This window comes from Lutra lutra, chromosome 6, assembly GCF_902655055.1.
Source record: "Lutra lutra chromosome 6, mLutLut1.2, whole genome shotgun sequence".
Classification (NCBI taxonomy): domain Eukaryota; kingdom Metazoa; phylum Chordata; class Mammalia; order Carnivora; family Mustelidae; genus Lutra; species Lutra lutra.
The window spans coordinates 87,558,563-87,584,203 of record NC_062283.1 but is presented as its reverse complement, the minus strand read 5'-3'; the positions used below and the strand labels follow the sequence as shown (position 1 = coordinate 87,584,203).

At 40.0% G+C, this 25,641-nt stretch overlaps 1 protein-coding gene and 1 long non-coding RNA gene across 4 annotated transcripts in view; one reads left to right on the top strand and one right to left on the bottom strand.

Moving 5' to 3' along the window:
• Window positions 1–25,641, bottom strand: part of PDE7B (phosphodiesterase 7B) — a 324,787-nt gene that overhangs the window by 60,624 nt on the left and 238,522 nt on the right. For all 3 annotated transcript variants that reach the window (XM_047733036.1, XM_047733037.1, XM_047733038.1), the window contains one exon: window positions 14,433–14,516. In XM_047733036.1, the coding sequence (XP_047588992.1) occupies window positions 14,433–14,516 (84 nt within the window). The remainder of the gene's footprint in view (window positions 1–14,432; window positions 14,517–25,641) is intronic.
• Window positions 23,423–25,336, top strand: LOC125102185 (uncharacterized). Its single transcript, XR_007128066.1, has 3 exons — window positions 23,423–23,685; window positions 24,453–24,622; window positions 24,712–25,336. It is a non-coding gene; the product is annotated as an uncharacterized LOC125102185 (long non-coding RNA).

Genomic DNA, 25,641 nt, shown 5'->3' with positions numbered 1-25,641 from the left:
TCCTGGACTTTTTATGTAAGAAATTTGAAATGGGATTGAGTCCTGAGACCAGTATATGTTGTTTTTACGAAGCATGTTGATAAAGAAGTCTTAATCTAAGGTAGAGAAGGTTGGACTAAAGGAGTTGATGTGACAGAGAATGCATTTTCATCGCACAACCAGGAAAAATTGGCCATGTTTCCGAAACTTAGTTTCAATATTAGCAAGAAGCAACCACTTGCTAATAATAAGCAAGATACAATGGTGAGAAAATGTTTTTTTTTACTCACAAGGCTTTAATGATTCTCCACTTTATTCTTTTTACAGAGTAAATGACAAACTGCCATTTAAGATTGTCCCTGTTCTTGCTCTAATCAATCCTTATTGCGTGTAAAAGTTCAGACTAGTTTTAACATTAATTCTCATTACCTTCCCTCCAACCCTGCAACTCCCTCCTTTCACCACTAAGCACTGACTCTGGGATCTGAAGACACTCACTCTTTGAATGAATCCAGCATTTTCACGCCCCTGATCTTTATTTTGAATGCCCTTAAAAAAACTCCACTTACAAAGATCTAATCATTGTCCAAGTGCCAACACCAGTCACCTGATGAAGTCTTTCCCTAGAATGTCCAGTGATCTCTTCATTGGAACTTCCTTGGCACCTGTCAGTTTATCTGGTGTTTATCTGAGTTGTGTGCCACCATTTCCCCCCAATTTTTTTTTTTTCATCCTGTATCTCTTGTAACTCATAGCTTGGCACACAGTAGTTGCTCAGTAAATATGAATTGTTTGATCTAATTTAACTTTTCTTCTTAAAAAAAAAAAAAGATTTACTCCAGGTCTCCCAAGGAGACTTCTGACATAGATTTTTAGCTTTCAGGTCTTTACCAGAATTGTCTCTAAATTAGAAAACAGAGCTATTGTGGTAAGGCACAAAATGAAAGAATGAGAAAAGAATAAGAAAAGAGATGGTGGCCTTTCCTTCCTCACATGGCAAGGATTGTCAACCAATAGTGAGTGAGAGGAGTGAGAGAGGGAAAGGGGATAAATGGCTTATCATCTATGCTAAGGTAAGTATTTTCTACTTCACTAATTTCTTGGCAACTTGGAAATGCTAAAAGTCTTTCCATTGCTGTGGGAACCAATGGGGAAAGAGGAACAAGGAGAGAACACTACGCAGCCTCTGCCTAGAAGGAAACGAGCGACAGCCACAGCTGTCTTCATGCAAAGAATTGCCTCCTCTCCATGGTAGTGGGGTGGTTTGTGGGACAGAGTAGAGTCCGTGGGAGACAGAGGTAAAACTTGTTTCCATGGCTAAACATTCCTTATAGACTGTATTACACAAGGGCACACACACACACACATACACACACACACACACACACAAACACAGGAAAGAGAGAGGAGTCTCTGTTGTGAGATTATTTCCTTTTTTGCAGTTTTGTATCTCAGGGAGAGGTGAGATTGTGGGGTAGGACGGGAATAGTGATGGGCTTTTCTATAATGGCTCACACAATGGGAAAAAGGGAAAGCTGTGGCAGACGCTTAGCCAATAAAGGTGGGGCCAGGCCACCATGTTATTGCAGGAATTTCTCTTTCAGTGGTTCCACAGCTGTGGTACTTCTGATACTGAGGGCGGGTGGCCAGGGGGAGCACAGAATTTGTTCTCTGGGCAATAAATACACAACCATCAAGCTCAGAGTGTCCTCCAATGCCCAGTGTCCACGACTCCCCACCTTGCGTATACTTCAGAGAGAAAGTAGAAGGCATTATGGGAAATTCCTTACTTTTCTGCTACAAAACCTACAAAACTATGCAGACATTCTTTCCTTCTTTCTACTTGTTCTATTAGAAGAGGGGCTACCTTTTCTTTCCTTCTCTCTCTTTTTCTTCCTTCCTTCCTTCCTAAGATTTTATTTCTTTATTTGAGAAAGAGAGAGAGTGTGAACGCACAAAAGAGCATGAGTGGGACGGGTGGGATGGGCAGGAGAGGAAGAACAGGCTCCCCGCTGAGCAGGGATCCTGATATGGGGCTCGACCCCAGAACCCTGGGATCATGGTTGGAGCCAAAGGCAGATGCTTAACTGACTGAGCCACCCAGGTGCCCGGAGCTGCCTCCTTTTCTAAGGCCAGTCCTCCTGTCCCCATTACCCTTCAGGACCCTTTACTCCCAGTTGTGACTTTTCTGTCCCATATGGCTTGTTGTTCTTTCTCAACTAGATCTTTCTCACCATAATTTCAGCATCCTCTAATGTCTTACAAACCAACCAACCAACCAACCAACAACAACAAAAACAAGACCAAAAAAGCCTTCTCTCTCCCACACTCCCAACCACTGTTTTTTTTTTTTTTTCTATTTTTCTCTATCACTTTATTTACAACCATACTTGGGAAAGCAACGTGTCTGGCATTGTAGAGGGGGCTCAATAAAGATTTGTTGAAAGAGAAAGTCCCTGCAAGAATAGGAGAATGAAAAGGGGGATGCATCTTTCTTTTCTTCAACATAGGTTGAGGACTCCTTACTGTTACGTATCATATACTTGTCAAAGCACTTCTACATGTGGCCATAGAGAAGGGAAATACAGATACCAGGGATAATAACAGTCCACCTTATTGAGAATTGATACCATGGTAGGGCTACGCTAGCACTACTCACTCAGTGCCCTTTATGCTAGCTCTGGGAGATATGCACTCTCCAGCTCTTCTTTCCCAGATCGGGAGGCGGGAGGACAGAGGGGTCCGGACAGACTCTGCTGCCGGAATCCAAATCCAGATAACTGTTCTAGAACCAATGGCCCCCACCGCCAGGGGAAGGCCTTGGTTGATCCTTTCTTTCATTGCCAGGCTTAAAATTTATTATCTATATATAAGGTAAAGTTTAAATAAGGAAGGCCTGTGGTTGAGTGGAAAAACAGAATGTCAAAAGACCTGAATCCTAGATCTTAACGCTTTCAATACCTTGCAAAGAGTCACTTAGCATCTCTGTTTTCTTTTTGGTTTTTGTTTTGTTTTGTTTTGTTTTTCCCTTGTAAACTGAGAAACCCGGCTAACAGACTTCTTGATTGCCTTCATTTAGAAGGTTTGTCAAAGGTTAAAGTGCTGTTTGAACATGAATTAGAACTTGGATTTCATGCTTTTTGGAATAAATTTCCTCTTGAAATGACAACGCATTATTGTGAGGTATCATACATAGCTTTTAGAAGTACCTAGCTTCATAATTTCCAATAATCTTTCCAAGGTGGCTTAGCAAATAAAGTTTTCTGGCCCATGGCTGCAGCTTCATTTTTTGCATCTTGGTATTACCTTATTTAGAAAAAAAATTCCATTTTGGATTGATATTGCTTTTTCTTTTTAATAAATCCCCTTTGTTCTGATTATAAGAGGGATACATCTTATGGCAGAAAAAAATAGAATATCAGGAAGAAAGAAATAATAATCACCTTGAAACCACACCTGTTAAAACTTTAGTGTATTTTAAAAAACATAACCGACATCCTTAAGATCCTGCTTCTTTTCATTTAACGTATTATCAACGTTTTGAGAAACTTTCTTTCAATTATGTACAGTTTGCGTGACAGGAAATAACCAACTCCCCCTTGAGAAAAATTAAAGCAACCGGTGGCAGCCTCAAATCTGACTTTGTCACAATAGCAATTCCATTTCCTTCTGCTTTAGGGAAGGCGTGCAAGTGTCCTCCGTGGTCACCACCACACCCTTCTCCTTCTTATCAAAGAATACAAGCTCAGATAATGAAACAGGCGACTTGTCATTTGGCATCTTCTGCCAGAGCAGTAGGAATATATAGCTGAGAAGTTGCCAAATCTAGGGTTTTGATGTGTGATTATATATCTTCTCACTAAGTTATAGAAATATTTGTTCAAAGATATTGAGGTATTTTTGTACCAAAAAGGAGAGAGTCTAAATGTACTAGAAAAAGAAAATGACTATTATAATGTATGAAAAATATTTCATATGAGTAATTATATATGCAACACAGAAAAGGAATGTATTGCATACATGTATTGCCTTTGACCATTAAAATTCATATCTAAGAAGGAATTATAGTACACTATCATTTAGAGCTTGTGCTCTGGTATTGGATTTTTGGGCTTTGAACTTCAGCTTACAAGTTATTTCTTGGGTGAGTTTCTTTTCTTTGGGCCTTAGTTTCCTTGTCTGAAATAGTAGTGCCTAATTCCTAGGGATCTGGTTGGGATTAGATGCATTAATCTTGTGCAAAGCATGTAAAGCAAGGTCTAGAACCTAAGAGCTCCACACACATTATTATTATTATTATTATTATTATTATTATTATTACTGTTTGCTATACTATGTGTGTGGCATAATTGACCTCTATCAGTGGTTCCCTAATACTCATGGAAGGTCCAGAGCCAGGCTTGCTGATTTAGGTAGCCTGGGGCATTTTGAAATATACTCTCCAAAGATTCAGGTTCAAAAAAGTTTGCAGTTACAGGGTGGTGGATTTTTCTTGGAGATGTGGTGGGAGCACAGAGGAGGGAATGAGTCATCAGTCCCCTGAGAGGGTGCAAGCAGGCTTTGCAAAGGTCATGATGCTGGGAGAGGGCTTGAGTGGTGAAGAGATACTTAGGAGAACAAGTGGCTGGGTTTGGCGGGTGGTGTACTCAGCGGAGGAAGAAGATACATCCAAAATTCAACTACATCTACGGCGGACCTATTATAAGCAAGACAGGCTGCTGGACACACTGATCTCATCTACCTCTTCCCTCAACCCAGTGAGGCTGATGTTACCATCTCCTTCCACAGGTGTGGACAGTGAGTAGTTTGGGCACTTTTCCCACACTCACAAGAGAAGTAGGATTCAAAGCCAGGTCTGATTTCAAAGCTCTTTGTCTTTCTGCCCACTTCCTCCGTTAAGAATGGTTTAGAGCGCACACTTAGCAGTGGGTGTGTGGTGTGTGTGGTGGGGCTCTGGGCTGGACAACGATGGTGGGCCAGGCAAAGAAGCAGCCTGTGGTTAGGTGGGCAGGACCTTGGCTATTTCTGGTGTTTGCAGCAGCCCTCCTGTGCTTCTCGGCCTTCAGGAAACCTCTGGTCGTGGGGGGCCTTGACCAAGAGGGACCTCGCCCAAGAGGGACCTCCACTTGGCCTCCTTCAGCCTCACCCTGGAATGGAGCACCTCCCATCTCAAAGGTCATCGTGTTAGGTGCCGCCGCACTGGCCACATTCCCTTGGGGACTCTCCTCAGTAATTGCTGTCCTCCCTTCTTAGGTTACTCATGAGTAATAAACCACCCAGGTGACCCAAGGCAATTTGGTTTGCTAGTTAAGAGAGAAAACCATCTTCCTGAGCTTGTGTGGGAACCCTGAGATCTCAGTTCGGAAACACACAAAAGATTCTGAGGCTGGAACACTTTCTCTTTTTTCACATGTAGAGTTAAATACGGACCCTTGGCAAGTCATTTAAATCTTGTAAGACTTTGAAGGTAGGGTAGCAGTGACACGACATAACCCCTCGTTTTGTTTATTAATGAAGTCACAAGAGATAGGCTTGTGCTTCCTTCTGGGTGGGAGGTTGAATTTAACTTTGTTTAACAAACAACTCATTCTAACTGAGTGACTCATAGGATAACTTCAGTCAAAAGAAACTTAATTTACTCCTGCTTCCCTCTTGATTTTACTGTCTCTATAAATCCAAAGAAGCCGCTATACCAGAAAGACTGAGGAAGTCAGGGTTTTACTCACAGAAGTGCTGCAGTAGAAAATGGTCATTTCTCTGTGCTACATTCAAGTGAATTCGCAAACCCACTGGGCTCTGACATAAACAAATGTGTTTGTACTGACTAGAATCCATGGTGCAAGGTAGGGCAGTGTCTGAATCGTGGTGTCTGGTTTCTCACAGAGGAAAATAAATGGCTGGTAAGACTTCTTTGTGGGTTTTATTATCGGTAGTCTTACACTTCTAAATCAAGCTTATTAGACACTACAATTATAGGGTCCCTGGAATGAAGTTGTTGGTTTGGTGATACCTGTTCTGGTCCTATGGCTCATGGAGGATCATGATTCCCAAGTGGAACTTCCAGATCAGGCCTTTCTGACCTGCACCGCAGTCCCTTAATTGCAACTCTCTCTGGGACATTTCCCTTTCATTCTTGCAAACAACCTGTCCCTGAACTCACTGTCTTCTCCCAACTCACCCTCCAACTTTGTTCATGGTTGATCTCATCTCCAGTTCTTCAGGTGACCAGATCCACCCCAGGATTTCCCAGCATTCAGTATTATCAAGTTTTATCTCCTTGTCTCCATGTCGTCTCTGGATTTAGACCTTCTTTCTACTTCTGCCATAGTCTGCGACCTGATCACGTTTCTCTTGATGTACTGAGTCTGCCCCTCCTACATAGGAGTGTTAGTTAATTTTCTTAAATGCTATTTTATGCTGTCTATGTTTTTCTCAAAATTCTCTGGTGACCTTCCTTGCTTAATGAGTCAAGTTCAAGTTCTTTATCTTGGCATTCTAAGCCTTTCGCTTTCTCTCTAGTCAACATACTTTACTACTTTCTGGATCTTCTCCCACTTAATGACTTAATGTCTCCCATATGTCAGCTCAATCTCACTTTTAGGCAATTCCTTAACTAGAGGACACTCTATTTTATCTCTGAGGGTTCAGCACAAGACCATAAGCCCGCTTTTCCTGCTCAGAACACATCAGTAATCTCTGCCTTCTTTTGTCTCTGATTAGTTGTCTCTGTCAATTATTTTAGAACTAGATCGCTTATGTTCTTGTTTACTCCTTGTATCATTTAACGTATGTGCGTCTTGCCCATTTGGTGAGGTCTTTAAGGGTAAGGGCATATCTATAAGTTTCCTTTTGAGCACTCAGAATCCTCAGCCTAGGTATAGGATGTAGTAAGTGCCACCCTGCTATCCACAGTCCTTGTTGACTTGAAAGGAAATCTTCAGATATTGCGGGGTCTTTGGCAGACTCCAGTCCCACGGCTGTCTGAGACAGGAGCTATCCCAGCTGTGTGGTTACCTGTGTGGCTCAGGGCACCGGGGCTTCATGGCCGGCTTTGCATAAAGTAGATGTTCTATTTGTTGAATGAATGAATGACAACCTAGAGGAAATACTGGGCTCCCTATTTTGATTTTCCATTTTTTATCAATCATATACAAAATAATAAATCTATTAAACAATGTCAGCCAGGCTAACAAAAGGCAGTGGCTAGTTTCAGTTTTAGCTTTAGAAGGCAAAAACTTTCTATTTCATTGTGGATTTCCCCAGAAAGTCAGGTACATTGAATGATCTCTCCTGACTTCTTTGTTTGGCTCCTACTTGAATACCTCATCTTCCAATGAAATTTATATCTAGTTGAGTAGAATTATTGATGACTCCTTCCTGGTTCCTTAGGTCTTGAAGCACATTTCAGAATGGCTGTAAAAATGCTGGCCTTAGTGTGCAGTCCTCCTTCACTTCATTGTTGCTCTAAAGCTGTTCCTGCTTTACTTCCTCCAGAACACCTTCCCTATTTTCCCAAGACTGAGTTAACTCTTCCCTTCCCCAAGGTTAATCATGCTCTCCTCTGAATCCTGTATACACAAACATATTTCTCATACTATGTATACTTTTAGTATACATGCATGTATTATTAAATGTATCAGAACACATCAGAATGTACAGGTTTATGTCTCTATAAATTCCTCAAAGACTGTGGCTGTGTCTCATTTATCTTTGTATCTCTAGCACCTGGCTCACTGCCTACGTCAGGAGGTACTCCATCAGCGGTCACTGGTGAGTAGTGACAGGGAGTGAGTAAAACAGTGAGGCCGACATCAGTTGTGTCTTCCGCAATGCAGTGGCATTTCGGTGGCTAACCATCCTACTGGTCTGGCATTTCTGCATGTGGAGAGCTGGGGAGCTTGTAGCCACAGACCCTGGGTGCACATCATGGAGCATGACCCACGTGAGTTAGAAAGGAACCACGGAAAAAAAAAAAAAAAAAGAAAGGAACCACGACCACAGTTAGAGTCTTATCTTGTCTTTCTTCTAGGAGTTCTTGTAGTTCTTCTAGACAGCTATTGAACTTCGAAATTTTGGAGTGTTACTCTGGCGCTCACAAGAAGTCTGAGCTTTTCCCAGCTGACATCTCCCTTCTCTGCTTGTAGAGCATGGGGCTGGGAGCCTGAACTTCCGGGGGAGTACTGGATATCATCTTCTGAACATGACTTCTTCCCAAACATCCCATAACATTTTTTTTTTAAAGATTTTTATTTATTTATTTGACAGAGAGATCACAAGCAGGCAGAGAGGCAGGCAGAGAGAGAGGAGGAAGCAGGCTCCCTGCTGAGCAGAGAGCCCGATGTGGGGCTCGATCCCAGGACTCTGAGATCATGACCTGAGCCGAAGGCAGCGGCTTAACCCACTGAGCCACCCAGGCGCCCCCCATCCCATAACATTTTTTTAAAAGATGTTTTATTTTCTCTTTCTTTTTTAGTTGAGACATAATTGACATGTAATATTGTATAAGTTTAAATGTATAAGGTGTTTGATTTGATACATTTATATATTGTTGTATGATTCCCACAGTGTTAGCTAACACCTCTGTTAGGTCATATAATTACCATTTAATTATTGTGGTGAGAATAATTAAGATGTAGTCTCCTAACAACTTTGAAGTGTATAATGCAGTACTGCTGACTATAATCACTGTGTTGTGCTTTGGATTTCCCGGACTTATCTATTTACTAGTTGCGAGTTTATACCCTCAAAAACATCTCACCCTGGAACATTTTAATTTAAGCCCTTTACATTTTGTGTGATTCTCATAGGTAACATTAAGAGTCACCTTTAAGAAGATGACTGAAAGGCTGTCACCATCTGCTAGGAATTCTTTCTTAGAAAATGGAGTTTGTAAGCAAATTGTCCCTCTTTAAGAGGGGGGCATCCCTTAGTACCAGATGGTTTGTAACATGCTGGGTAGCTTTTGTTGATGGTTCTTCTGTGAACGTATTTTATATTTCTGCAGGGTGTAATGTTTTAGATATCAGCTTTTATTTTTTTATTCATTTATTTTTAAAGATTTTTATTTATTTGAGAGAGAGAGAGAGAGTGAGAGCACCAGCTGGGGGGAAGGAGAAGAGGGAGAGGAAGAGGAAGACTCCCCGCTGAGCAGGGAACCTACAGGGCTGGATTCCAGGACACTGGGATCATGACCTCAGCCGAAGGTAGACGCTTAACTGCCTGAGCCACCAGGGCACCCTTTGATGGCAGCTTTTAAAAAAGTCTTTGAAACTCTGGGTCACTTCTCCTCCATAATAATATATAATAATATATATATATTTAATTGTATATTTATATATTAATCACATTATATATTTATATATTATTTTATGTTTACATAATATATATTTACATAAAATATTTGTCTAATTTTGTCTAATTATGTATTATATGATATATGTATTATATTTATAAATGTATATCTAATGTATATGTATGTATAATACATATGTATAAATATGCATTATGTAATATAATTATAATATATAAAACACATATTTTTCATATATATGAATAAATAGTATTTATTAGTTCTATTTCAGCAATAATGAGCAAAGGAAAATCTTTTTGTAGCTCTATTAAAATTACCTCACACTTGTGGAGTTAAAACGGCCTTGCCTGGAGAAGCAGATCTGGAGGAATAGAACTTTAAAGATCAAGATTAGCAAATTAGCCAACAGGAAAAGCCAAAGAGCCAATTAACCTCCTCCTCCTGAAAAGACGGTGGCTGCTCTGGGGCTCCAGGCTCTCTGAAGCAGCTGAAACATGCCTCCCTAAAACTTCCAGCTGAAGCTGCCTCGTTTCTTCAAGCTCCACAGTCGCTGGGAATGTTTGCTTTGTATGTCACTTCCTTTGTCACTCGAGTGTGGAAGTCATTGTGTTGCTCTGAAATGGTTGCCATGGGAACATCTCCACCTAGTCATTATCTACTCAGCCTACTGATTACATTAAACCAGGAGACAGAGAGGTACAAGGGCGCTGTAGCCACCTGTTCTAGAGAAAACTGTGATCGCTTATGCGACATTTTTGCCTCTGTGGCCACACATTTCTCAGAACATTGTCTCCATTTTCTCTTCTCTCGTTTCCCTCCAGAGTTAGGGAATGACATAAATTTGTAGGACGGTGGCATTGGGATAACTGAGTCCTTACATTCCCAATCCTCCTGCCCTCCTCCGGGTCCCCGTTTTTGTATCTCACACAGAATAAAAATAATTGTCATTCTTTTCTCTCCCTCTCTTCTGCCCCTCCATGCTTAGGCGTAAGGATAATCCTCTTCTTTAAAGGTCTATGATTCCTGAGCCCACACAAAGGTGCTGAAGCTACATTTTTTCTGCTTCTTATCTAGAGAAGCTTCTCAAAATTCACACAAATGCCTTTTTTCTAAGTTATATAAAATATAAACAGTAAATGAAACTGGCTGTCAACAGGTAACTTTATCTGACATATTTCTCAGTAAAGAAATGCATGGGTATGGATGCGTCTTTTATGAGGAGGATTTCAGATATTTATTCCTGGATTGAAAGTGACATTTATGAGGTGTTGTCTTGAAGTACATTTTTTTTGGTAGGAAAAACTTTAAAAAACCATTGGCCTTGTAATTATTGTCTAAACCAGAATACTTAGGGAATGAAAATGGCATTAATAAGTTTGCCTAGACAACAGGTACAAATTTGACCCCTTATATGTAGACAAGTACATAGGCATGGTAGTACCATGTCTTCAAAAAATAGGGGGAAAGAGATACCTCTTCCAGAGCAATGTTTGTTCAGTTGGAAATTGTAACTGAGGAATTTAAAATCTGAATGAGCAAGGAAGTTCCCTTTCTGTTTACACTTCTATCTCATGTAAATTAAGTCAATGTGAGTCCATTCTTGAAAGTAAAGTGATGGCACTGGGGATTGGGAAAAAAAAAATGACATTAACGAAGGAAAATAGACCAGGGTGAATGTACCTATGGAGATGTCATAAGCTTTTAACTTCATTTAAAAAACTGACTTAAGGATTAGTCACTCTTTTCTGTTAAGGGTCATACAGTTAAGTATTTTTGGCTTTGTGGGTCATATGGTCTTTCTTGGAAAGTAGCTGTAGATGATATGTAAATGAAGGGCATGGCTGTTTGCCAAAAAAATCTTATTTATGAGACAGGGATGGGTGGGACCATAGATTACTGCATTGGTTTTCATTGGCTCATTCTCCTTCTAGTTATCTGTTTTAATGTCTACAAGTTTTGTCCTGACAGAAAGATATTTTAGATACTAATTCTGACATCTTGTTCTGCTATGGCAGATTGGGGCAGTAGCTGAGAGGGCCAATGAAGAAGTGCAATGGACCTTACTATTCAATGTACATTTTTGTTAGTCATGTTCCAGCCATTCAAGACATATGCTGAAGTGGGGGGTAGAAGGTGAACTTCCTGCCACATTTTGGACAGGGAGTGGCAGCCACGTGGATTTCACTGTTGTAGAAGAAGAGCAGCTGGGATGCAGACATAGGGGAGAGAGGCTCTGGTGATTTGGTTTTTCCTATAAATGGTCTTTTTAAAAAAGTCCTACCCAGATTCTAGCTTGGCAGAGTGGGGAAAACCGCAAGATCCTGAGGAAAATAAAGTCTTCAGTCTCTGCCTATACTTGCAAAAAAATGACCCCCAATGAAGGTAAATGATACAACAAATCACTTTAAACTAGTCCAGTACTTACTATGTAGAACTGGAATCAGTTGGTAAAAATAAAAGTTTTAGAAGAAAGTCTTAAAATGTTCCTTTGGAGTTCATCTTTATATCTTTATAGAATTATACTTAAAATGTTTCCTTTTAGGCACGAAGCATATGTTAACAACTCAGGCAGGCAAATCTCAACAAGAACACGAATGACTTTAAAGAGAATTAAATAGTATCTCTATTTAAATATTCTATCTTAAGTCACTGTATGGAACACAGACCCACACCTGCTGCTACCTGGTGACAAACTACTGTAATTGCAGGCTAATCTAGAAACTGGAGTGACCACAGTCCTGTTATTGATTCTGTTTTCAACTCTCTAACAAGGTACAGCAGGCATTTGACAAATGAATGGAAAGTACCACAGACAAGGAAAAATCTCAGAGGGCTTCAGTCCTATCTGAGTTGTTGAGCAAAATATAGGTGATGACAGATGTTGTAATCATTTAATATAATCTTTTTGGGGGATCTTTTGATCTAATTGGTAACAAATGCAAGTGAAAAGTCAGTTCTTTGAGATCTCGTAGTCTATTTAAGGATATGTTTTATACATCTAGGAAAGAAATTGAGTCCACCATAAAGCAAAATACAATGAAGGCAAATTGATATTGCTTTAGCATGTTTTACTGATAAAGACACATAAGTGAAGGAATTATCTAGAGTATTGAGCAGAGGGGAGTGGATTTCCAAATGGAGGGCCAACACTGTCACTTAATGTGTGGAAGGTCATGAGCAATAGATGGAGTGAAATGGGAGTGGAGGAGAAGAGAGCATCTCATACCAAGGGAAGGAGGCCAGGGTGAGTCCAGGCTCTAGGAAGTTTCTGGAGGACCTACAGAAGATGGGTAACAGGATGGCACCTACTTGTAAGTGATTTGTTATATGTGAAATATTATCTGCATTGGTTTTCTGTTTAAATTTTTTATATTTTTTCATTTTTTTAATGTTATAAAACTAAAAAAACTAATTGTAAAAAACCCAAAATCCAAGTGTTACAGAAACCTATGATGTAGACAATGAAATACTCCATAACCCCACTTACAAAGATAACTGCTATTAGCTGATGTTGCTTATTAATAGTAGCATAATTTAGAAACAGATTATATCACTTGGAACCTTGAAATTAAAAAGAGAAGTTTCTCCTATTTTCCTAATTCATCCATGCCTCATACTGGAAACCATGATATAACATCTCATCTAATATTGAGAGAGGCTTTTTGGGTTTTCTCCATCTCACACTTAGTAAGTGAAGCCATTGGAGAGCCCTGGTGTCTGTGAGACAGTGAAATAAATATGCCGTTTACTCATCCCTATCTTGCTTGGTGGAACCATATCCCTGGCAACTGGAAATCAGTATAGTCTAGAGACTGTCAAAGGGGTGACTTCCATGGGTAGCTGGAACAGCCTAGTGGAGGTCATAAGGAAACTTAAGAGACACCATCAGAGCTCTGCACTATACCCCCCAATATATCCAATATTGCATTGGTTTGGCAAATCAATTGTGTCTTCTACAATGTATTTTTGGGGGCTGTGTTGGGGAGGTTATTTCTAGTATGGAAACGTTACTCCAAATCTCTGTGTCCCAGAAAGAGCTGAGAAAATAGATATTGTACATTGATAGGGAAGTTTAGTGAGCTAGAAGATCATAAACATTTCCATCCCCTTCTGAGCTTTTAAGGATCTAAAGATAGCAAGTTTTGACTTCTCTTAGTAATTTTTAGGGGTTAAGGTAAATCGGATTACCTCTTCTGCTGAACTTTTTTATTCCAAAGGAAAGTAATACCATGTGGTTGCAACCCAACACTTCAAAATTTATGGATGGGAAGTGACATGAGAACCAAACACTGAAAACCTTGGAGCAAACTGAAATTTATCCACTTTCTACCTCCACCGGCCTCTCTAAGTCCAAAGTGCTGGATGGTTGCGATAGTTAGAAGACATGAAATAAGGTGGAGAGACTAGTCACTGGTCTGGGTTTCCAAAGAATTTGAGATTAACAGAGTTATGAACTGGAGGTTGAGAAAAACTCCAAATAAGGAGAAGTATATGAAGGGGAAAGGTAGAAACGAATGACTTTCTGAGGTATTCATAATGGAGGAAGCAGCAAGTCCAGACTTCTAGGGTCCTGCCATGGTGAAGAGTATTACTGGAAACATGAGAATGGATCTCGGGGACCTCGATTAGATAAAGAAGGGAGAATGACACAACAGATAGTTACTAAGGGCAGCGGCATAATAGGTTTCCCTGTGGAGTTTTAGCAATGAAATAGAATCTCATCTGGTTGAGTCCGGGATGATGGTGGAAAGAATGTGCTGGATAATGAAAGGGATAAGCTTCCTTGTATAGGGCTTCACAGTTTTTAAGACTTACATTTTTATTTTAATTTTTCCCACTTTATTGAAGTTTATTTTTTTTCTTTTCAAATTTTTATTTAAATTCTAGTTAGGTAACATAAGACTTACATTTTTAAAGCTGACCTGATCTCATTTGATCCTCACTAAAGCTCAGGCAGGTAGGCAGGGCCAGAATTACGTCACTAGGGAGGAAATCTAAAGACAAAGGGTTAAGTTCCATTTGGGAGGGGAGACAGAGAGGAAGGAAGGCAGACCTCGGAGGGTTTTGAAGTTCAGAGGGAAGTAAGTTTTTTTTTTTTTTTAAGGAAACATTTGTTCCTTTCCAGGTACACTTGATTACTCACTGTTAAGTAGGCGGAAGTCAATGAATGGGTAGGAGCCACGGCGTTCAGCAGGAGCCCCCGTCTGACCCCTTAGTCGTACATCTCCTGAAAAACAGAAAATCCAAACAAATGTTTGAAAATATTGCCAAGTATATTCATTTTTCCACTTATGTCACTGGAACCAACACCAAATGTCAGGAGGAAAATGATTTCCATTCACCTTGCATAATAGAGAGCTATGTGAGAAGGGATATTTAATGAATGCTGAGTGTAATGAACTTGGCAATACTCTAACGAGCGAAGCAGCACTCTGCTCCCTTTTAGATCTGCCTGGAAGATGGATCTGTGAAAATCATAGGAATTTACAAAATGTCCATTGTCTGAGGGCCACAAAGATGAGGCATCTGAATTGGGAAGGACGAATGGTGTTCTGGGATTATAGCTTTTATTCTTATTAACATGTTTAATTGCCCAGTGTTATTCTCTTGGTTCCAGCACAGTTGCCTTCTGACTGGTGTCTACCATCCTGTTGCCCAGGCAGTATCATGGATCTGCTTTAGAACCCGCTCAGTGAAGGCCCATTCCGCTCCAGGTAGTTTGGATACTTCGCCTCCCGTGGACATAACAGTTGCTAGGGTTTGTAGAACTTATTTTTTTGTAGGTTTTCTTTAATGTCTGCGTTCACTTTCCTTTGTGATGTGTCTTCTGCCTTTCCGATCAAGGGCACTGACTTTAGAACGAAACAGACTCGGGATCAATCTCAGCTCAGACATGTTACCTGTACGATCTTGGGAAATTTATTTCTCTTAGCCGCAGTTGCCTCCTTTTAAAGTGTCATTGGTTGAAGAATCTAAAATAACACTTGCTGTCTTGCCATAAATGCTGGGTTTACTTCTTTCTCAACTCCTGAAAAGCAATGACCCTGCATATTATATGTTTTGCACTTTTCCATACAGCTTTGTATATTGTATGGCATATAGCAGACTCTAAGTGAATGTCTTCTGTTGACAAGAATAAATATAAAGACAAAATTTGCCAACTAATACATAAAGTGTGGAATTAGAGGAGAGGTAAAAATACATGAGATCTACTATATTTCTGGAAGAACTGAATCAGGGAAAATTTCAGTTCCATGAGTAATGGGTCCACTCCCATAAACTACTCTTTCCCAGACGTGAGGCAGCAGCGGGCCTTAGCCTATGAGTAGAGAGGAGGGACAATCTTCTCTCTACCATTCCCACCTCCTGTAGTCAACCAGCGCCTGGGTGAGATCCCCTTCAGCTGTAACCCACACCATTGGCAATGTTTAAAATACCCCTTACAAATAGATGGGCTTACCAACTGCAAGCTGTGAGCCTCTGGACTATTCTGTGCTTTGAATTTTATATTGGTACCTTATTTAATGCTTTATATCATCTGATATTATAGTGCCATACTGATATTAAGGAATGTTACAGTTTACGGAATAAAGCAAAGTGGGAGGAGGAGGAAAGAGATGGAAAAGTACTTTTATAAATATGAATATCATCTGACATCAAAGAAAGGAATGCTGTTAGCATTTGGCTTGCTCCTGGAGTGGATGGCCAGCAGTTATAAGAAAGCCACTGGGGAGAGTTGAAGGGTTTTCCTGTCTTCAACAGCTTGTCTTGAACACCCCATGTTTATAACACTTTGGAAAGTTTACAAAGCACTTTCACAAACATCACAGTATATTTATTTTCTTCTTCATCTCATTGGATCCTCACAATAGTCTTGTGAAGAGAATCACTATTATTATCCTTACCGTATAGGTGAGAAAAAGGAGGCTCAGGGAAAAAAAAAAACAAAGGACTGCTGTTCACCTACCCAGTCCCAGCTCAGAGCTCAGGCCCTTTAAAGGCACTCAGTATGGACGTCTGGATGGCTCAGTTGGTTAAGCATCCAACTCTTGGTTTCAGCTCAGGTCATGACCTCATGAGTCATGGGACTGGCCCCCAGTTGGTCTCCCCACTCAGTCAGGAGTCTGCTTGATGATTCTCTCCCTCTGACCCTCCCTCTGCTCCCTCTATCTCTCAAATAAATAAATAAATTTTTAAAGGCACTCAATAGATGGTTATTGACTTTAAGTGACTGCCTAAGCTTATGGTTCTTTAAGCTCAGAATTAGCAGGGCTGGTCCTTAAATCTAGGTTACTGAACTTCACAGCAGGGCTCTCCCCTCATGTAACCATTGGTTACTAACCTTAAGGAGAGTACACACCTGGTTTAAAAAAAATCACAGGCCCTCACATGATAGAAGGTGAAATTTAGCAGCCATGGAGAAAATACAGCATGTCAAAATGATATAATAAATTCAGCACTGCCTAAATGATTTCTATTTTAGTTTTAGAAGATAGACATATATGTAACAACTTCTGCATGGATGAAACTATATTCATTTGGTCTACAAAGCTGGCTAGGTTTTAGTCTTGTTAACCTGTTGTATCATCCCTGTGGGCTTCTCTGAATGGCTTTGGGCTCATTGATTGGAAATCACTTGTCCCCCAGCATTTTTTTCCCCTCTGTATTAACAAAATATTCCTCCTGACTTTGCAGTTCAGAAGGTACCATTTTCCCAGAAAATGTCTGTGTAATATCAACAGAGGTTTTAAAGCCTTTGCCAAAATGTATTCCATTTGTCCATCTGACAGTCTAAGGCAGAGGATGCCCATTATCTTGTAAGGCTTTAAGTTTAGGGAAACATCGAGAAGACAGCACCGCGTGGCAGAGTGGGTAAAGTGAAGGCAAGGCGTGAGTAATTCAGAGACTCCTGTTGCCGAGAGGATCAATATTTCACCCTCTTGGGTGGTTATGGGCGAATCAATAACCACTTGGAGGTCCGGTTTTCTAATATTTAAATTAATTAGCATAATTACAGCAGCTTTGCCCACCCCATAGGTTGTTGTGAGGAAATTACAAGGTGAAAATAGCATGGTGGGTAACAGTTACTGAATCCTTACACCAGACTGAGCATTTTACTTGCATTTTTGACCATCATCTGCCCAACAACCCAGTGGAGTAGGTGTTATTACACCATTTTGCAGATGAGGAAGCTGGAGCCAGTGGAAATTTGATAATTTGTCTGAGCTCACAGAAATAATAGGTGTGGAGCTTGTGCTCAAAATCAAAATCGGGGGGCGCCTGGGTGGCTCAGTGGGTTAAGCCGCTGCCTTCGGCTCAGGTCATGATCTCAGGGTCCTGGGATCGAGCCCCGCATCGGGCTCTCTGCTCAGCGGGGAGCCTGCTTCCTCCTCTCTCTCTGCCTGCCTCTCTGCCTGCTTGTGATCTCTCTCTGTCAAATAAATAAATAAGATCTAAAAAAAAAAAAAAAAAGTTAAAAAAAAAAATCAAAATCGGCTCTTAAACCCCACGCTGTTAATCCCTCTCCTGTATTATCAGGGTGAAAAATTGCATGAATAGTTGAGCATTCACTTTTTATTGCCCAGTGCATGCTTTGATTGCTATTTGCTGATAAACCAAAGACATATTCATCATGATTCCTGGAACCTAAATGCCAGGGAAATCCACCCCCTTGATGAATTCGAGATTCAATCAGATAGATGTTGTTTATTTGAACAGCAGTCCAGCGGAAATGGGCTGAACGAGTAAGACAACCAAATCCTGTTCTGGATCAACAAGGCATCTATTATTTTCAAGTAAGAGATGGAAGGCAATTATTAAAAATATTATTCAGTAGGACTGAAATTACCTAGCAACTAATTTAATCAAGCTCTTAATTAAATAGAATTTTCATGATGTAATGCCGTTTTGGGGAAAAAGAAACTGTGAAGCAAGTTGATATCAAGGACACCTAAATAAACAAACAGAACAAAACAAATCAACATCAACGACAAGATCCTACAGAACCCATACCTGGAAGGTGCCTTTTCAATGATTATTCTGTCTATAACTACAATTATAGTCTTGGAAGTGGATTACTCATAAACCTAATGATGGTCTTTAGGTTTAGTAAATAATAGTGTTTAAAAAGGATGAAATCACGTTAAAAATACTAGTAAGGCAGGAGGCAGGACAATCCTAAGTCGGTAACAAAGCATTTTAGAAAGTTTTCCACGTGAACACTTAAATACAAACAAGCCATACATTCCATATGTTGAGCATTCTATTAATTGGAGACTCTGCTGAGGTAACTTCATGTCTTAAGTATATATTTCTAACGTAGAAGGTTCTCTCCCTCTCTCCCTGCTTTTATGAGCCCCTTCTGATGCTAAATTGCTTCAATATGCTCGTGGGAAGAGAGAAATACTTCAGTAACTGGTCCCTGGAGAAGCAGAGGCCACTGGGCTGATGTCCGAAAAACAGAACAAGTGGACTCCTGCTGGACTGCTTTTTCTGGCCTCTGGTCCCAGGCACTCATCTATTTACCTAAGGCCTTATATCCAAGCTAAACAATTATTTTGACTATTCATTAGGCCCTTGTTTAACTTAAGCAACTTTTTTTCTGGCAAGTGAAAGGTGCTATGGAAGCTGGGTCGGAAGTGTTGACAGCTCAGAGTCGTGTCCTCAGCCTGTCCTTATTGTGTTCCAGAATGAAACAAACAGCAGGGGAATTCTTATTTTGAAAGGGCTGCTTCTCTTTTGCCCCTTCAAGCTGAAAACATAACATGTCGTGTTCGGGTATTTCAGGCTGCAAACACAGGCAGAGAGCGGAGCTGAGTGGCTCCGGGAGCCAAGACCCGGAGACAGCCACTCACCCTCCCAGGGGACGTGGTTCCGGGATGGACCTCTTGCCCACTTGGCCTCTCGGGCTGTCTCTGCTTCATAAAAGCTTGTGCTAGGGAGCAGACAGACATTCTGTGGCCTCTTATGTAACTGGCAAAGATGGTGGAGACTCTGGCAGTGGTGACAACGTACAGTGGCTGGAACACGGGCCACATGACGGGAACCAGAGTCTGGCCCCAGTTGTGGGGTCAAGGTCATTTCAGGGTGGAGAAGGTGGGTAGGAAAGGAACAGATCCGTGGCTACTGTGCTCCTGTTGCATCTGAGACGTTGAGGAAGGTCATGATAATAGCTGCAGGAAACACGCGGAGAGTCATCGCAGGGGAGTCACTCTGAGCCAAGAGGATGAGCTGGGGGTCGTGTCAGAAAGCCGCCACGGTGGAGCAGCCCAGACATGGTGGGAGAGCAGAGGCTCTCAAGAAAGGTATTCCTTCGAGCTTCCTTAGACAGTACTCATGCACAGCACTGCTGTAAACTTGCAAACTTAAGGCAGAGGGAACCCAGACCCCCAAATCACAGCCAGGAGCCTTCACCGGGCTGCACAGCCTCAGCGGGCGGTTTCAGATATTTCAGATGACTACTCTCAATTAGCAAAGTGAATTATTTCTCCTGAGATGTTTATCTAGCCAAACAAAGAGGAGGAAGGTTGTACAATTTGATCTCTCTGTAGATTTATGGGACAGTACAGGCATCCAGTTTAGATAACTTAGGCAGAGATGACTGTTCTGAGGGCTATGAGCTTGCCTGAGATCCAAGATGGCTAATTACACCACATTTCCTATTCGGGGCTTCAGTCCTCTGCTTTAGGTTTTTGAGTGAGGCTGGGCCTCTCTGGTGGCTAAGGTGTATATATCACTTTACAACTTTGGCTTAGAATTATTAAATACTTTATGATGAAGGTGCATTTTGGGACCTGAATATTATGAAGGTGAATATACAAATAACAGTGTCCTTCTTTTCTAAAGCAGGTGAGGTAGGTTTCAACTCAGACTAGACATTCTTCAGCTTGATGGTTTTACAGAAGGAAAATGAGAAGAAAAAAAAAAGTTGAGGGAAAAAAAGTTATGATCACCAGGAACACAGGAGTCTAATAAAAAATAGATATTGAACAAGAAGTAGCAGAAACGCCTGAAGAGAATTCCAAGAAGCTATAAAAGAACTTAAAAGAAGAATGTGTCTTCTTATAAAGATTAAGGATAAGGGGAATAATTTGCAGAGTCATTTTAGGGAATATGTGATCTGGGTCTGCCTTAAGTAATGAAAACACTGATGTAAGCTTGCACATTATTCACTTATTCTGGGATAATGTTTTTATTTATTTTATTTGTTTATTTATTTATTTGACAGAGAGAGACACAGTGAGGGAGAGGGAACACAAGCAAGGGGAGCAGGAGAGGGAGAAGCAGGCTTCCCGCAGAGCAAGGAACCCAGTGAGGGGCTCGATCCCAGGACCCTGGGATCATGACCTGAGTTGAAGGCCGACGCTTAATGACTGAGCCACCCAGGTGCTTTTTAATTCTAGAATCTCACCAAAGCAAAGTTTGTTGTTTTAAATAAATGCTACAGCTCTGGATGTAGATGTAGATAGAGTTGTGCTTGTCCACCCCCAGCACTTCATGATGTCTGGCACATGGTAGGCACTCAAAAAATAGTAACTATTATTCTTATTTACTTACTGTTCTTCTTGAGGTTTCTGCCTGTCCCTTCATTTCCCCCTCCCATGATAGTCAGTATTATTTAGGAGAATTTCTAAGTCAGGAACTGTTTTAAGGACTGTACCTGTATGAGCTTGTCTAGTCCTTATGACAGTCCACCTGAAGGAGATGTGTGTATCAGCCCCCTTGTACTGAGGAACACAAAGAACTTGCTTGCAGGTGACTCAATTGGGATTAGAAGCCAAGTGGCCTCGGGAGCTCGTGGTGTCTAACCGCTGTTACAAGGGGCCACTATCCCCATTCTCTACAGCAGTGACCAATGAGATCACCCATGACATTATTCATGGTTTCCTTTGATCCACCAGGTTGTTTCTCCTCTGTCTGCTGGGTAGTTTAGGGTTATAAAAGTAAGTACCAAAGCTATGTCCCAAGGAAAGACAAATGTTTATCCCGGTACTTTTTCATGGGAGCTTTGCAAGCCCAGTAGGACAGGAATGCTGTGGTCCATGACATGGGAATGCATGGTACCCACTGGTGCTGATTAGACCACAGGGAGTCTGGACCCCACTGGAGATCTAGGCATCTTACAGGTCAGTAGAACTTTTGAGTAAGTGAGTCAGCAAAGGGGCCAGTTCTAGGGCAGGCTCTGAGGGGACCCTAGATTAATTGAATTCATTTCAACAAATACTCATTCACAACATTATATAAAGTGTTAAAAAGTAGGTGTGGAAAATAAAAATACAAAGATCCATAGGATGTCATCTTGGCACTCAGATAATTAATCATCTAGAAGAGAGCTACAGGAATGAGCAAATATGGCATATGCTAGAAGAAGTCTGGTGCTTAATGATACTGGAATATTTGGGTTTGGATCCCTCTTTCAGAAAGAAGCATTGTAGGCTTTATGATTTTATATGGATAAGTAACTTGAAAATTTCTGTGCCTTGCTTGAATGGCTCCCTAGCTATCTTATAAAATGTTTCAGTTGGTAAAACTGAAAGATAATTATTTAATGTTTAATTTTTAAATTAAATATCACTTTTAAATTTTTAAAATATTTTAATTTCAGTTTAGTTAACACACAACTTTATATTAGTTTCAGGTCTACAATACAGTGATTCAATAATTTTATACATTACTCAGTTCTCATTCTGATAAGTGTACTTAAATTAAATATAATTTTTACACTGAAAGGCCATTCACATTTTAGAACTATGGTTGAAAGAGTGATTTGGACTCTTACACCAGGTCTCTAGCAAGCAAGTTTCTTACAGACAAGAGACTTAAATGAATAGCGTTAGTTTCAGAAACCATTTGTTATCAGAAGAGATGTCTTTTGTATCTGATGAATGTGATAGCTTTCTGGAAAAAAAAATATTTATACACACACATCAGGAAAGGTGGGGAGAGAGAGAGAGACATAGGACAAAGAAGAGAGAGAAGAGTCTATAGAGAACCTGGACCTGAGGAGGGATTGAACCCTGGGGCTGAGGGGGAGGAAGGTGTCAAGGATAGTTCCTAGATTTCTGCATTGCATCGCTGGATGATTGGTTGTGCCACTCACAGAAAAAAGGAAGTTCTAAAAGGGGCATTATTTTATGTTCTTCATTTGAGAAATGATACTTAATATACAAGATGTTTATGACACATGGTAGTTTTGGCAGATAATATAATAGTGAAGAACCTTGGGAACAGACTTGGTCTCGTGGAGTTTAGTCTACTGGAGGGGACATCAAAGAACAATTATGTGCATAAATGTAAAGTTGTAACTTTGGAGAGTGGAACAAAAGAGACATATATTGTGTTAAGAAACTTATAATGGGCGAGGGAATGTTGTTTTAAGCTTCCCTAAGGAGGTGACATTTGATCTGAGATCTGTTGAATGAATGCAAGTTAATTTCAAGTGAGCATATATCTCAATTTTCCCTGGAAAAGCTTAGTTTATGCCTTTTGTTTTGCCTGGTGGAATTAGTAACAGTGCCCCTTTCACACTCAGAAGTATTCTAGTTGACTCTTACATGATCACTCTGAGCTCAGCAATCCAGGCAGGTGAAAATGCATTTCCAAATGCATTTGGCAGGAGGATGACATATTTGAGGTACCTTAACAAGACCAAGTGCATCACAGCAAGACCGAAATGGATGTGATGGGGCATGGTATAAAATGAGGTTGGATAGGTGTCAGGACTTCGTAGGACAAAGGAGGCTGAGGAGTTTGACTTTATTCCAAGACAATTCGGAAGCCATGGATGAGTTTAAGGGAAGATGATGTTATCAGATTTGCATATTGAAAAAACAACTTTTGGTGCAATATGCAGAATGGATTGGGAGGGGCAAGAATGGAAAGTTAGAGATAACTGTAATAGTCTAGGTGAGAAAAGATGGTAGCTTGGAGCAGGGAGGTGAGCAGATTTTTGAGATATTTAGTAGGGAGAATTGACACGTGGTGTGAAATAGCATATAAGGGCTGGAAGGAGAGGGAAATAGCAAGGATAAGTCCTAGATTTTCAGGTTTGCATAACTGGATGACTATGTTTAATCACAGAAAAAGGAAATTCCAGAAGGACCAGATTTGGGAGGAGAAGTTCATGTGCTCAACTTTGGTCCATTTTGGGTAAGTATTCCTGAGATTTCAAAGCAAAAATGTCATGTAGGCAGCTAGACACATGGGTCTGACACTAAGAGGGAATGTCTGAGATGGAGATATAAATTTATAAGTCAAATAAATCTGTGGGCATGCTTGAAGTTGCCCAGGAAGAGAAGTGAGAAGTGAATAGAGCCTCTCATCCAGCCTTGACAAACTATAACATTTAATGTCTTGTTAGAAGAGGAGTCTGTGAGGGAGAAGGGGAAGCCAGGGAGGTAAGAGGAGATCCAGAAGCTTGTTGTGTCATGGAAGAGAGTAATTCAAGAGGGAGGGAATGGTTTTCAGATAAGTCTTGCTGAAAAAGATAAGTGAAAAGATGATTGGCAAAAGCCCATTGAATTTAGTCAAGTGACTATAATGAGAAATAGAAGCCAATTAGTTTGGCTATTATGTGGAGTTGGGAAATTGGAAAGTTTTTTTTGTTTGTTTGTTTGTTTGTTTTTTGTTTTTAAATTAAGGAGCAGATATTTAGATGGATCTTAAATGATAAGCAAACTCTGGAAAAGCAGAACATTATATTGTTGCTTGTTATTCATCTAACTATGATCATTGAAATCAAGGGAAGGGATTTTTAGGAAAAAAATCATGATGATCTTAAGAACAATAATCACTAGGAATGATCTTAATAATAAAGCATAATTTGAAAATTGCACAAAGGACAAAACAGTCCAAGTCATGAAAATGTCTGCAAATTTTTGCGAAATACATTGATACCCTGTCTAATCACTTCCTATACTTAAATATACTTCAAGAAAAAAGTTTAATGGAAATCACTGCCAAGACAATTATTTGCTGGGAAGAAAATGATGGGCATATCAATTGAGAATGAATAAATATAATTAATAAGATAAAATACTGGCCAAGTCCCAATATTGCTGAATAATTCTTGTTTTTTTGAGCATTGAATAATTTGAGAGAAGTGTTTTAATGTATTGTTTGTTTTCATGTGCTTCTGAACTTCCTGAATCTGGCCGGGAACAAGGACAAACCTGCCAAAATACTGCAAGAAAAGATGTTGCTGATCATGGGCAGGAAATACTCAAAGTCCCATGAGATAGCATGTTCTTAAGAGACTTCCACACCAAGTCTGCTGACCTCAGAAGGACCATTGGGCTACGACAATCCCTACTGAAGTCTGCTCAGGGCTAGGAGGTATTTGGGAATTCTTCATTTACTTCTGTTTCAACATGGCACTTAACATTCTTTTAATCTTCAAGTATTGTCCATTTTTTGTTTTTCAGAATGGAAACCAAGGACAAAAATGGACTTTGTAGGAAGTTATTGATTGATTATATTATATCCATGTTATAGGATATTATTTTGCTATTAAAGCCAGTAACTTTTATCTCAATAGTAATAGCTAACATTTATTGAGCACTTTGTATGTGTTAGGTAATATATGAAGTACTTTTCATGAACTTACTAATCCTTTTAATAATTCCCTTAGATAAACATTTTTATCAATATCCTACCTGAGGGGTAGAGGTGTTAAATTACTTTTCCATGATGACATGGCCCACTGAGTATGAAGGCTGATTTGAAACCATGGTTTCTTTTTTGCTAATATGGTACCATCCTTGTTCAATTATGTCTTGATCTGAAGTGGGAGCCATAGTATATTGTTAAGGTAGGATGGGTATTATATAGTATTTAAAAACTGTATTACAAAGTAAAGAAATCAATTGCGTGAGAAGTTGTTTACTACCTGTATGACCTTGGTAAGTCCTAACCATTCTAGGCTTTTTGAGGTCTTTTGTTTCATTAAGTAAAGATAATAATATCTGCTCTGTATACCTAATCAAATGAAATCACATGGATAAAAGTACTCTATCCATTACTTTGTAATGAATTTTTATTATTAAGAATATTATTGTTGTTACTAGATAAGGATTAAACATACAAAAAAGATGTTATATAAATTCTATATTGTATTATACTTTTATTGTTTAAGTAGTAGTAGTAGTATTGATATTGCTATATGAATCTGGGTCAGTGTTAAAGTATATTCAAAGTGAGGAATATTATTCTTTGATATATAATTGAACATGTGTATTAAGAGTATTATAGGGGTGCCTGGGAGGCTCAGTGGGTTAAAGCCTCTGCCTTCGGCTCAGGTCATGATCTCAGGGTCCTGGGATCGAGCCCCACATCAGGCTCTCTGCTCAGTGGGG